Raw genomic sequence first — 15,185 nt, forward strand, 5'->3', positions numbered from 1 at the left:
GTGGTTTACAAGTCTGCCTTAGCCTTCACTTCCTGCCCGTATAGAGCCTCAAGGTCAAGGTCACCTACAGGTAAGAGCTTTGTACTTTGTCAACTCTGTTTTTTACAGTATAGGTTAACAATGAAATTCCTTTCAGTGTTTTATAGGATTAAGCAAATAGTTGTAAATATATTGAGAATAATGGAATGATAAGTTTCTCAAATATGGAAAAGAAAAGACTAAAACAAGCCTGTGGTACTGTATTAGAATTTCCTAAGAACAAGACATTCTCTTTCATAACTACAACATAATTATCAAAATCAGGTATCGGCATAAACTCAAAGTTTTTAATATACTGATAGATGAAAAGTAAGTATGGATCTCTAACTCATCCATTGATAGCCCGAAGCAGTGACACCCCATTGGCAATGAATGTACATACTATACTGATTTTGTTTTGAAATACCATTCTCCACTAAATGGAAGTAGAGATCCATAAAGACATATCTGATTCCAAGGCTGGAGCAGGGAAAAAAATTAAGTGTACCTGGATGTGCCAGAAGGTAAAGAAAGACTCAAAGAATGATGAGCACAAGTCAAAAGACACTGGGAATTGCTTAAAAGGACTCCCAGGGATCAAATCTGAGGTAATTTAAACCTCAAAATAAATAATGAGAGTGATAAATTATAACTTTTTAAGTAAAACAGGAATTCATTAATCTATACCAATATAAATGGGAAAGATAAAGCTCTTCTTCATAATAAAGTACCAACAAATAAATGTTAAAGGAAAGATGGAGTTAGAAAACCATTTGATAAACATCACAGTAAAATTAATTCAGGCACCATCAAAAGATATTAAACTAGTGAGTGTAATGAAGAAAAAGATATCTATTTATTCTCAAAGTAACTCCCACAAAATATTTATATATTTTTTTAAAAAAGTAACTTTACAGTAGATAAAACTGAAAGACATCACCTCAAGTTAACATCACCAATCTTGAGATAAAACGACATTCTATGCCTGAGAAGGATATATCACTTTTGTAATACTCCTGCCAAAATATAAACTTACTCTAATCATGAGAAAATATGCACATACCCCAAATTAAGAAATATTCTACAAAACAACTAGGCTGTACTCTATAAAAAGTCAAGGTTATAACTGACTAAAGACTAAAGACTAAAGAACTGTGTTAAATTAAAGGAATCTGAAGAGACATGACAACTAATTGCAATGTGTAATACCAGATTTGACTCCAGAACAAAATTCTTTAAAAAGAAAAAAAGATATCATTGAGATCATTAGCATTTATTTTAAACTGTAGATCAGGTATTAGTAGTATGTGAATGAGGACTACCTTATTTTCATAATTACATTGTGGTTGTAAAAGAGAATATCTTGTTCTTAGGAAATGTACACTGAAGTATTTAAGAGTAAAGGAACATCATGTCTGAAATGTGCTCTCAAATTCCTTGATAAAAATAATAATACAAATATATAGGAAGAAAAAGTGATAAAACAAATGTGATAAAATGTTAACAGCAGAATCTGAGTGAGCAATACAGTAATTTTCTGTATTATTTTTGTAACTTTTCTATCAGTCTGAAACTATTTCAAAATGTAAAAAAAAATTTTTTAAAGAAAAGTAATGGTGCACCTGGGTGGCTCAGTTGATTGAGCATCTGACACTTGATTTCGGGTCAGTCATGATCCCAGGGTTGTGGGATTGAGCCTCATGTCAGTCTCCACACAGAGCATGGAATCTGCTTAACATTCACTCTCTGTCTCCCTCTGCCCTTTCCTCCCACTCAAACTCTCACTCTCTGAAATAAAAAATAAAAGTACTGCGGACAATGAATGAATTAGATCTGTGTGATTAAATCTAGAAAATATAACATTAAGTTAAAAAGCAAGCAGCCTACATACCAGAGGATACCATATACTTGAAATTTTTAAATCATACAATATATAATTCATGTATGTAATAGATCTAGTGTTTACTCTGGCAAACGAAAAAGAATGGAAGGAGGAAAACTGGGTAAGGTAACAATTCCAATAATATATTTTAAAATACAGCTAATTCAAGCGTGACAAAATTTTACTACGTTGTATGTGATGGTGGGTCCATGAGTATCTGTTATTTTTTTATTTCATTTTAATGTCACTATAATTAACATACAGTGTTATATTAGTTTCAGGTGTACAGTGATTCCACAATCCCATAGATCACCCACTGTTCATCATGACACGTGCACTCCTTAATCCCCATTGTCAATTTCACCCATACCCACACTGACCATCTAGTAACCATCTGGTAACCACTAGTTCGTTCTCTACAGTTCAGAGTCTGTTTCTCCTTGCTTCTCAGCCTTTTGGCTAAGATCAAGTGCAGACGCTGTTTCCTACATCACTCTTTTTTTCCTATCACTCATTTTTTTTGTTTGTTTCTTAAATTCCACGTGAGTGAAATCCTATGGTATTTATCTTTCCCTGAGGTATTTAATGTAGCATTGTCCTCTTTAGTTCCATCCATGTCATTGCAAATGACATTACATTCTTTTTTATAGCTGAATACTATTCTATTGCATATATATATACCACATATTCTTTATCCATTCATCTATCAATGTATACTTGAGCTGCTTCCATAATTTAGCTATTGTAAATAATGCTGCTATAAACCTGGGGTGCATGTATCCTTTTGAATTCATGTTTTTGTATTTTGGGGGTAAACACCCACTAATGCAATCACTAGATCATAAGGTGGTTCTATTTTTAACTTTTTGAGGAACCTCCATATTGTTTTCCACAGTGGCTGCACCAGTTTGCCTTCGTGGGTATCTGTTATTATGTTTCTACTATTCTATCTGTAATTATATAAATTATAATTAATATGTTAAAAAAAAAAGTTTCACAGTTCAAAGTATCTGAGACCCAAATGGCCCCAGGATAGCCACAAACCAAATGGTTTCTAAAGGTACTTGGGCCTAAGCCTAGAGATGGAGATATGTACAAACAAAGAGACTATAGAGTATTGAGAGTAAGGGTCAAGCCAAATCCTAGAATACCTATTCTTCACCCAAGGTGTCTCTTCAGCCTTTCCTCAAGTCTATGCTTAATTTTGGTCATTTTCCTCATAGGGATTACTTTTTCTAGATCTCATAAAAGTATAAAAATACAGCAGGTCCAAAGCACTATGTACTTCAGTCTTGTAATTAAGTAAATCCAGACATACAATCCACATTCATGGATAATTCATAGATTTCAATGGGCTAAATGAAATTTTGGCTCATCTTTGGCCAACTTTGAAACTGAAAACCTGCATGAGAAGGATCTGCTATAAAACGCTTGATATTTTAATTAAATAGAAGCTCCTTATCTTTTTAAACAACCATTTGTGAAATGAATAATGCTTACACTATCAGATTCAAGTTCCTTCAGTAGAAAAATTCTCTTTTCCCTTTCAAATTCTGGAAAAGAATATCTATGTATTGCATATGATTATACATTGTAGCAGAGATTCTAGTAAGTGAAGACTATTACCTCTTCTTCCTAGATATAGTTAGACTATATATCCCAGCTTCCTTGGCACTTAAGTATGTCCATATAACTGAGTTTTAACACCCAGATTTGGCCACAAAATCCTCCCACTAGCAGTGGGATTTTCCCCGTCTGCCAGCTGGATACAGATGAACCAAAGCTCTTTGATGATGATAATAACAAATGGAATAAACCTGTATCCCTGAATCTCTACATAGAGGAAAGTCTCTTATCCACAAGGAATACTCATATGAATGAAGAGAAAAAGAATTTCTGTTAAATTAATCCACTGAGATTTGAGGGTGTATTTATTAGTGCAGTTAGAATTATATTAACTAACACATGCATAATTATAAACAATCTTCCAATTATTAATAGGAAATGCATTATACTTACAAATTGAGGTTTATAGTATGCTGGACCTAGTGTGCTGTCACTAGCAGGTGGAAAATGTTTTATGATACTGCCATCCTCATTAATATCATAACCATATGATCGTCCACAAGAAGGAATGGAAGGAACATAAACACTTCTGGAAACTGTAGGTGACCTTGAAAACTTCTGTAAGAAAACATTTTCTATTATTTGCTTAGAAGCAACAGAAAGAATGAAGAACCAAATATTAACATTTACTAAAAGGCAATTATTAAATATTGACTTAATGAGTTTCATAATATAAACCAAAAAGGTTTGTTGTAAGAAAATAATTCAGAGTAAATTCGAGTTTCACCTAATCATATAAATTAAGATGATATATAATATTACTATTAAAGCCACCTTAAGAGGTAAGGTGTCTCTTTCAGGTATTGGCTGAGGCATCTTGGCTCAGTTATTGATTTTGCTTAGTAAACAACTATTTCTGGTGCTAAAAGTAGGCATTCACTCCTATAGTCACATCACCAATCACCAGTTCAAAAGCGGTCATTGGTGCCATGCTATCATAATAGCTGACAGGCAAAAATGAACTTCATGTTTTTCTTTAACATTTCCTGGCTTCATCCCTTCCCAGCTCCAGATTTATCTCCACATTACCTATGCCTTGTATAAATATCCTAATTATGCTGACTAGATAGCAAGGAAAATGTCTAAGACATAATACTAACTGGAAATAGAAAGTAGACTTGATGACTATTGGTATGTAAGATATGCAAAATTATATATAAGTATGTATATAGTAATATATTTATGTGATTTAATGATAAACTGAAAGGAGCTATGCAAAATTAACAGAATTCTCAAAATTAGAGCTAAAAGATTGAGGGTGATTATCCTTTTTTCAAAATTTCCTTTAATGTAAAATATTTTATAATTTAAATAAAAACAAAGAGTAACATATATTAGAAATACTGGTATAAAATATAGCAAATAAAATACTGGCATTTAAATGCTTTAGTTATCTGGAAAATTACTTATTAAGAATATATTGATAAGGCACCTGGGTGGCTCAATTGGTGAAGTGCCCAACTCTTGATTTCAGTTCAGTTTATGATCTTGTGGTTCAAGAGTTTGAGCCTCATGTTGGGCTCTGTGCTGACAGCAGGGAACCTGCTTAGGATTCTCTCTCTCTCTCTCTCTCTCTCTCTCTCTGCCCTTCCCTTGCTGGCTCTCTCTCTCTCTCTAAAATAAATGAACACGATAAAAAATTTTTTAAGAATATATTGATCCTTTGTTGTTTCTGAAATAAATAAATGCTAGAGTTGAGTACACGCGTGCCCAATAGACAATTATGTTATAAACATACTATCACTGGCAGAATTTTACTTTTTTTTTTTATCACTAGAGACAACTATTAAGTAGTTTCAGTGATACTTATGAGACTGATTACCAAATTAAAACAGGAGGTATTGAATGGCTTCTCCCGGTACTTACAAAAGTGACTTGCATGATGTCAAGACTTTCCAAAATATATCCCCTACCTCCTTCTCCATTCTCTGTTCCTACTATTCTCCCTCATATGCTGTACTCCAAATATTCCAAAGAACTTTGTTCTTCTCCAAACATATCTTACCATTAAATACCTTAATGTCTTTAGGCAGGTGGTTTCTCTACCTGGAGTGTTTTTTCCCATTCTTCTTACCTATTTAGTGAATCCTTCTTCAAGATCCAATTTGACTGTGCTATCACTATTCCCTTCAAAAACTCTCTAATTTGGGCTATTAGTAGACATTTTATCATATGTTTATTAAAACAGTGCATCAACTGTTTTGTACTGAATTACATTATTTCCCTATTAAAATATAGATCCCAGACAGCAGTGATTTGTCTTCTATGTATCATCAGTGCCTAGCATTATGTCTACTATTCAGTCACTGAAAAATATCTAATACTAGTTTCAAATGCACAACATAGTGATTGACAATTCTATACATTACACAATGCTCACCACAGTAAGTACAGTTACCAAAGTCTGCATATAAAATTATACAATGTTATTGACTATATTTCCTATGTTGTACTTTTCATTTCCATGACTTACTTATTTCATAACTGGAAGGATTCAAAAAAGAAGAAAAAGAAAGAAATCCCTAATGCGTCAGGTAAAAAATATTCATAAGTCTGAAAAAAAATAATGACTTACCACTTTTCAAAAGAAAATATCACACAGTGTCACTAAGAAAATGCAAAACATTACTTTAATGTCTAATAAAACAAGCACTTCTTTCTTAAAAAGACAAAAAAAAGTTCTGATAAATCCTTACCTAAGTACATGAACATTTACTCTATCCGACACACAAAACAGCTGGTATTTAAATATACTTATAAACCTTAACATCATTGTCATGGCACTGACATTATTTGAATACTTGGCTCTAAAATATGTTCCTCTAAACAAAGCTGATTAAAATTTAGTTAATATAAGCTATGTGAAGGAGTTATAGAAAGAGAAAAGACAACCCTCTAAATAAATCATGACCAAAATCTTCTAGATTATTTATTTCAAAGGGATAGGACTTTGGGTAAAAATTATTATAGAATACCAATGTACCTTTCTTTCTAAACATATCACCTGCTAGTATCCTACACAAATTTTTTACATCAGTCAGTATAATCTTCTCATTATCCTCCATAGACCCTCTTCTCTATCTTCTCTCAAATAGTTTTCCATGCCTGGAATGTATATTCCAACCCCCGGCTTCAGGCCAACCTCCTCTAATATGTTCTCTACTAAGTATACTTTCCCATGATTCAGTAGTCTTCCTTTAGATTCCTATGGCATTTAATTACATGGTCATTCATTTAGCACCTACCACATTTCATCTTGCATTAGTAGCAATCTATATATTTCTCTCCCATCAAATTTTAAGCTTTTTTATTTCAGGAATCATGTTTTAAATTTCACTGTATTATTAACAACACTTAACACAGAGTTTCATAAGGTTAAATATCCGTTACTTTCTGTTCACAATAGACACTGGAAGTGATTATAGATTTATCAAAAGCAAAAAGGAAGCCAGTTGTTAATATAATACAAACTAGCTTATAAACACTAAGTATTCATTTAATTATTAACTACAGTATAAATTCTAATAAACCTAATTTTTTTTTTAAATGTTTATTTATTTCTAGGAGACAGAGAGAGAGACAGCATGAGCAGGGGAGAGTCAGAGAAAGAGGGAGTCACAGACTGAAACAGGCTCCAGGCTCTGAGCTGGCAGTCAGCACAGAGCCTGACGCGGGGCTCGAACCCCCGAACCGTGAGATCATGACCTAAGCGAAAGTCGGACGCTTAACCAACTAAGCCACCCAGGCACCCCATAAACCTAATTTTTATATTAAGTTTTTTAAATGTACTTACCATATAAAACATTAAATATTTTCTATTTTAACTAAAAGAAACGTCAGAAGCATAATTTAAAATAAAACATACTGATTGAAGATGCTCTTTCACCTGTAGTACTTTTCTATTCATGGTATCTGATGTTCCATGATAAAACTGATCATAGCTTGCTGGTCCCGGACCATCTGAAACAAACTTCTTAAAACGCTTCTCCCGGTTTTGTAGACTATGGCCTCCTTTTACATTATACTAAATTGGAGAGAAAAATATGAAATAATTAAAAGAAGCACTTTATAATTAATAACTATTTGGTAAATTTTAGATATTAATATGAACAAACAGTTTTAAAACCCAACCTGAGAAAGTTAAGGCTCTTAAATGAAGACATCATTCTAGTAAAAGGGAAAAACAAGAGAGGATGACAATTACAGTTTTGCTTCTGAACTTGAACTAAAACTTACTGTACTTAGGACACTCTAAGAGAATATAAAACTCAGTTTTATAACAGGATTCAAGACAAAGGAATCTTCAAAGTTGTAGAGCGGGAATAAAGAGTATATACTAACAGGCCTCTGGAGAATATGCAACTCTGAAATGAACTTAAAAAATTGGCATTCACCCTGCAGGGAAAAATCAAACCTTCCAAGCTTGTTTAGGATTAATTATTTTCATGAATTATTTTTTGGCCATTTCTAAGGATGTTTATGCAGGCTTACTGGCAACAGCAAGGGTTTCTGTTTGGTTGGTTGGTTTTTTGTGTGTGTGTTTTAACAGCTTGGTTCTATGCTCAGATTAGTTTCACACATCATTTTTTTTGCAGAAAAGGTACATGGAGGAATCTCCCACAGCTCTCCATGCCACATGTCTGGATTCTCTGGAATCAGAAAATCATCAACTTGGTAATAGCCAGTGAATTCAGACAAAATTCCATAATATTAGTTTCAGTTAACAGTCATAGTGTAATCATTTTAAAATGGTTCTTAGTAATAGTGGCATTTGATTGATCAGCAATTTTTTAAGTTTTTCACTTACCAACACATACCCATAGTATATGTCAGTTGTTCATAATCACTACTAATGAGCCTATCTCTAGTTTGCATCTTATTCAGCCATTTCCAGCTTTTTAAAAAAATTTTTTTTAACATTTATTCATTTTTAAGAAAGAAGGAGAGCATGAGTGGGGGAAGGGCAGAGAGAGTGGGAGACATAGAATCAGAAGCAGGCTCCAGGATCTGAACTGTCAGCACAGAGCACAATGCTGGGCTCAAACTCACAGACTGTGAGATCATGACCTGAGCCAAAGTCAATGCTTAACCAACTGAGCCACCCAGGTACCCTCAGCTTTTAAGAAATACCCAAAAGAGGGCCACCCAGGGGGCTCAGTCAGTTAAGCGTCAGACTTCGGCTCAGATCATCAGCTACCGGTTTATGAGTTCTACCTCCATGTGGGGCTCTGTGCTGACAGCTCAGAATCTGGAGCCTGCTTCAGATTCTGTGTCTTCCTCTCTCTACCCCTCCCCTGCTCACCCTCTGTCTCTGTCTCTCCCCCTCTCTCTATCTCTCTTTCTCTCTCTCTCAAAAATAAACTTTTAAATATTTTTAAAAAGAAATACACAAAAGCGATTTTCTGTTAAAAAATGGGTCACCAATTCACTTCTTGATAACTGTTTTAATGAGATCATTATTCCTATGTTGAAGAGTTTGGACCTATAATAAAATTTAATGATTTTGCAAAAACACTAACATTACAAGTTAGATAAAAAGTAAAACCATGTGAAAGCAGAACATCTCCTCAAATCTTGATTATTTGAAAGCCATTACTACGGTCTCTATGATATTACATTTCACACTGCAATTTGAATTTATATTGAACTTCAACAGAAGATAATAAAATTAATCTGATTTTTTAACTGGTAGAAATTAACCAGGAATTTTTTTCCAATAATTAATAATTACCAATTCTACTGATTTTACAAGAGGTTATAGAAGGAATTACAACATGTCAGATAAATGGCCCAAAATTTACATTATAAGTAACTATACATTTTATTTGAAAATCTGTGAAAAAAACAGCCTTATTACCTCTTGGGTACTGTACTTTTGTCTAAATGCTATGGTTATTTGATTAATTACTAGATTGCCAGCAATCTCCCAACATTAAAGGAGGCAGAGTCTCATCCAAAGAGTGAGGCCATGCATTGTATTACATACAATATCCTATCATTCAGCTCTAGTGAGATGTATTTCTCAGATCAAAGTCAAACATAATTTGGACATCTATTACTAGGCTCAGATAGTGAGAAATATGAAAGTGACTATCGAGATCCAGAGAAGAGATCTCCACATCTAGAACCAATCTTTCAGAGGAAGAAACTATACAGTATCTCCCGTGCAGAGAAAGACCACAAACTAGAGGAGAATTAGAGCCAGGAAAACATAAGTGAAATCTGAACTGACCCTTTGGAGTGGGATTCATTCTAGGAAAAAGGATCTGAACAGAATAAGGCAAATGATTTAATAGGCTAATCATCTATTCAGGAGCTCAGAAACCTGTACTTTGGAAACTTCATTCTTTTATTTTCTTATTTTCACTTATGTTGTTTTCTAAGAAAACTTCCTTTTGAAAAAAATTATGTTTCAGATATGCTGAAGGAGGCAAAGAAAAAAGTGATGTTTCCCATAACTAGACAAGAACTAGAGAGACAAAAAGTATACTCAGTCCCAACTTTGCAATAGTGGTGACAACCACAATCAAAGTGAATTCACAATAACAAGAACAGAGAAAAAGAGAAGACCAAATTGGGGCACACACATTTCAAAGCCTAATTGTTATGCTTTTATAAAAGCTTAAGGTAACACATACAGTGGAGGCAGGCCCTCACAACTACAACCAAATTTTCAGTCTTTTAAAATTGCATTTGGGGATGCTTGGGTGGTTCAGTCAGTGAAGTGTCCAGCTCTTGACTTCAGGTTAGGTCATGGTCTCACCATTCACATGTTTGAGCCCCATGTCGGGTGCTGCAACTGCGGAGCCTGCTTGGGATTCTCTCTCTACCTTTTTCTCTCTGCCCCTACCCCATTCATGTGTTTTGTCTTTCTCTCTCTCTCAAATAAACTTTAAGAAATAAAATAAAATATAATAAAGTAAAATAAAATAAAATTCCATTTGAAGTCTCCAAGTAACATTTCTATGTAATTGCTAATAGAAAGCAACATTTCAACCTATGCTTCCAAAAGAAAAAATAAATTATCAATCACTTGCATTAATCTCTAATAAGATTATCCTTTTAATTATTATTCAGTATATTAATTATTTACAGAATTAGTATGCTAACTAGGCCACATCACAAATGTATTTCCTAATTCAGCCATTTAAAATAACAAACTTTGGGGCGCCTGGGTGGCTTAGTCGGTTAAGCGTCCGACTTTCGCTTAGGTCATGATCTCGTGGTTCGTGGGTTCGAGCCCCGCGTCGGGCTCTGTGCTGACTGCCAGCTCAGAGCCTGGAGCCTGTTTCAGTCTGTGACTCCCTCTCTCTCTGACCCTCCCCTGCCCACGCTGTCTCTCTCTCTCTCTCCTAGAAATAAATTTAAAAAATAAAATAAAATAAAATAACAAACTTTATTTTTTAAACAGTGTGATAAATTCATATTTCTTGAACTTCTAAAAGTTCTGCAGGAATTTAGCCTAAAAGTAGCAAAAAAAATCAACAGCAATTGAGTAAATAAATCATAGTCATCTTTTAAATGAAGGAAATCAATCTTCTCTTGGCATTTGTTTATAGTTTTAAGAACAAAAATAGAGAATACTAGAACTTTTCCTCCTAGGTCATCCATTACATTAAAAAAGTACATTTCCTAGATCCTTATTCTTGAACTCCAAAAAATGTACCCAATTTGGAATAAAATAAAATCTGATCTAAATTGCACTTTACATTGTTTTATATGAGGAATTGACTAAAATCAGTATTAATATAATATCCTAACACCCTGATATTTGTCATATTTAATAAGTTTGAAATCTATCTATTGTATATTTTATTCCATTCCCCTCTTGGAAGAGTGGAATTACAGTCTTTATAAAAGTATTACTGGTAGAACTAGCAAGCCCATAGACCCATGATATGCTGGCGATAGGCCAAGGAGCGGAAGAAGGAGTGACATTTCCAATGACATCTAACGACCCACTACTATTTTTTTGTCTTTTGTTCTCTAGACATTAGTATTCTGGAAGTTTTAAGAAACCAAGGAAGAGCCATAAATGTCCCATTGAATTGGAAGTTGAGCCCATGCCTTCCATTCTAGCTTCTTTATGGTAGAAAGCAGGAAACAAAATAAGGAAGTTAGTGTACTGGCTGAGGTGATAAACACTGACCAGGAATGAAAAACAGGACTAATGAGAGCCACAGCACTGCCATGGGAAGAACATAGAAACACACTTTGAAGAGCTTCCTCGAACTAAAATGCCCAGTGAAAATGCTAAGAGCAAGTTTGTTTAAAGGTTTGAGAAGGAAGTATGTGAACAGACCACAGACTTCTTAGAACTAAAGACTGCAGTCACCACATCAAGCTAAAAACATGTAACGATGTTTTATGTCTTAGGGACATAAATGGAGAACACCCAGCCGGGGAATCAACATTAAACACATTTATTTTCTCTTATTCTAATAACACATTATAGATTAAAAGAAGAAAGAGGATGATATGAAGAAAAAATATGATAAATAACATATTAGTCTATTAGAGGAAGAAAGCATGATTCTTACTAACTCAGACAATTATACTCACTATTATAAATTTACCTGTGCTTCTGAAACATTATAGTGTCCTGGACCTGGAACAGCTTTCTCAGTGTTAGAAGCAACAGTAAAAGTACTGTCTCTGGCAGCCAAAGAAAGGAACGGTGCATAGCCACCTATAAAAGTAAAACCATATCACTGGCAGATAAGATAGGGTCCCAGTGATTTCAGAGAAAAAAACATCTGAAACATATAAAATCATTTAGTAACTTCAACTGTTGAGACTACATTTTCAGAACTAATGGGTACCCTCAGAAGTTGGTATACTTTTTTAAAAATCTAATGTAACAGCAGAATGTTTATTAATATTTATTAAATAAAGGAACCTACAGAACTGGAATTCCTAGACAACAGAAAAAAAATACATAAAAAAACAAAGTCCTTTTCCTTTTAGGTATGTTTGATTGAGATGAAAATGTCAGTTATGTTTACGTAATAAAATATTTTTATCCTCAGAAGACCATTGTTTTACAGTTTAGAATAGCACCTGCTATTTGTAGAAAATAGCATATATAAACTTGCAGAGACAGCATAGATTGAAATAATTTAAGGTGAGCAAGTAATTAATAATGTCTCTTGACTTTGGTACATATATTTCTTTTGGTACTTGGTAAATCTTTCTTGACTGCCTGACCCTAAATATTTATAAATCTAAGATATAAATTTCATTGGAACAAGTAATCATAAAATTAGACAAACTTAATAAATTTAGTAGACAGACATAGTCTCCTGAACGATTTATTTAAAAATTTCAAGAAACCTATGAAGGAAAATGAGGATAGCATAAGCAACACATTTTAAAGAAGCAATGGGAGAGAACAGAGCAACTATCTACAACAGGTAATAAAAGAATGAAAGTGAAGACTCAAAATTTGTGAATCTTATACACTAAAGAAAAATGTACAAAACTGTGAGAATACATGTGATAATCTGTGTAGTTTAAAATCCTGCTAATCTTGACTAATAAGAAAAAATATTATGTTTAAAATAAGAAATAATGTGTTTATTTTAAAGCCCACATTTATTAAAATGCAACTGAAATCAAGAATTATTTGTTATATCACTAAAGAAAACCACCAAACCATGAAAGAGAACAAGATACAGATTTCCTTCAAAACACATAAGCACACACAAACCAAGCCACATAGTATAAAAACATGAATGGTGCACACACCAGAAAATGTTCTTCCAAGTGGCAGAAAAATATGTCCCATAAACAGGAGGAAAGTCACCGAAAAGAAGCAGATCTATAGGAGAGATGGAATTAACACACAAGAACATTCAAGTATCTATTATAAATATCCTTCATATGTTCAACAAGGTAGAAGATGAACATGATGAGGAGGGAAAATATAACAAGACCCAAATCAAACTTCTGAAATGAAAAGTATACTAATAGGATAAACAACAAATTTTATGTGAGGCATTTCTTCTCAATTCTTAATCTCTTTAAAAATAATGATTTAAAAAATGTTTAATGTTTTATTTTATTTTTTTGAGAGACAGAGAGAAACAGAGCATGAGTGGGGGAGGGGAGAGAGAAAGGAAGACACAGAACCCAAAGTAGGCTCCAGGCTCTAAACTGTCAGCACAGAGCCCGATGGGGAGGGCTCAAACGCACAAACACAAGATCATGACTTGAGCCGAAGTCAGATGCTCAACCCACCGAGCCACCCAGGTGCCCCTAAAACTAACTATTTAAAGCAAAAATAATTTATGTGACTGTGAGATAGCAGATATAGAAGTAAAATATATGGCCACAATAGCACAAAAGATGAGATGGGAGAAATGGAAGCATGCTGTTATAAGATTTGTATACTGTATGTGAAATGGTAGAATATTATTTGAAGGTAGACTGTGATGGATTAGGGATGTATATTGTAAACTCCAAAGCAACCACTACAAAATAAAGAAGTGTAGCTAGTAGGGGCACCTGGGCGGCTCATTCAGTTAAGCATCCAACTTTGGCTCAGGTCATAATCTCATGCTTCGTCAGTTCAAGCCCCACATTGGGCTCTGTGCTGACAGCTCAGAGCCTGAAGCCTGCTTCGGATTCTGTGTCTCCCTCTCTCTTTGCCCCTCCTCTGCTTGGGCTCTGTCTCTCTCGGTCTCTAAAAATAAATAAATGATTAAAAAAGAAGAAGTGGTGTAGCTAGTAAAGCAATAGTGGAGATAAAAACAAAATCATTAAAAAAATAAACTCATTCAATGAAGGTAGGGGAAAAAAGAAAAAAACAAAGAGCAGATGAGATAAATGGAAAACAAATATCAAGAGAATAAATTTAAACACAACAATATTGATAATTAAATTAAATACAAAAGTTCTAAATACCCCAATATAAAAGACAGAGATTGTCAGCTGGATAAAAAAGCAAGAACCAACTCTATGCTCTCTACATAAAATCCTCATAAAACATAAAGACATAGAAGCTAAAAATAAAAGGGTGGATATACCATGCACTCATGAATCAAAGGAAGCTGGAGTGACTATAATAACATCAGAAGCCTATTTTAGAACAAGGAATACTAAAGAGAGATGCTGCTTTCTGATAAAGGGGTCATTTCATCAACAGGATTTAATAATCTGTAAGAAAAGCAAGAAAGTGATTGCCATAAAACTCAGAATAGTGCTTACCTGTAGGGGAGAGGAAAAGAGCTATAATTGAAAGGGAAATTTGGCAATGTTATATTTCTTGAATATTCAGTTTTTGTGCCATACTTTATAGGCAATTTTCTGCATAAGTATTTAATCTCACAAGTAAAGATTTTTTTTCTTAATTTAGGTCAATGCAAACATGAGGTAATATGAAATATGTATGAAAACCAATCCTAAGTTCAGACTAGATCTGAGGCAGCTGTCATCACACCATGGCAGAGTTTCTAACTGAATCTACCTAAACAAGTATGAAATTGCAAAATATTGAAATTCATATAAAAATGGGAAAAAACACACAATAGCCCCATATACTTAAGAAAACCAGTACTCATAAAATCTTCACTGAAGTGTTCCAAAATTGATTATATAGAATCTTTAAGCAACAGGCTAAAAGTTTATATGAAATACTGACCTTGAATAAAACCACAAG

At 33.7% G+C, this 15,185-nt stretch overlaps 1 protein-coding gene across 4 annotated transcripts in view; it reads right to left on the bottom strand.

Moving 5' to 3' along the window:
* STPG2 (sperm tail PG-rich repeat containing 2) overlaps positions 1-15,185 on the bottom strand; it is a 506,065-nt gene that overhangs the window by 485,637 nt on the left and 5,243 nt on the right. For 2 of the 4 annotated variants that reach the window (XM_077762314.1, XM_077762316.1), the window contains exons 2-4: positions 12,103-12,215; positions 7,392-7,550; positions 3,920-4,084 (exon numbers count right to left, since the gene is read on the bottom strand). In XM_077762314.1, the coding sequence (XP_077618440.1) occupies positions 3,920-4,084; positions 7,392-7,550; positions 12,103-12,215 (437 nt within the window). The remainder of the gene's footprint in view (positions 1-3,919; positions 4,085-7,391; positions 7,551-12,102; positions 12,216-15,185) is intronic. The other 2 variants (XM_077762315.1, XM_077762317.1) reach the window with 2 other exon arrangements.

Source organism: Crocuta crocuta, unplaced genomic scaffold, assembly GCF_008692635.1.
Source record: "Crocuta crocuta isolate KB4526 unplaced genomic scaffold, BGI_CrCroc_1.0 scaffold83, whole genome shotgun sequence".
NCBI classification, from domain to species: domain Eukaryota; kingdom Metazoa; phylum Chordata; class Mammalia; order Carnivora; family Hyaenidae; genus Crocuta; species Crocuta crocuta.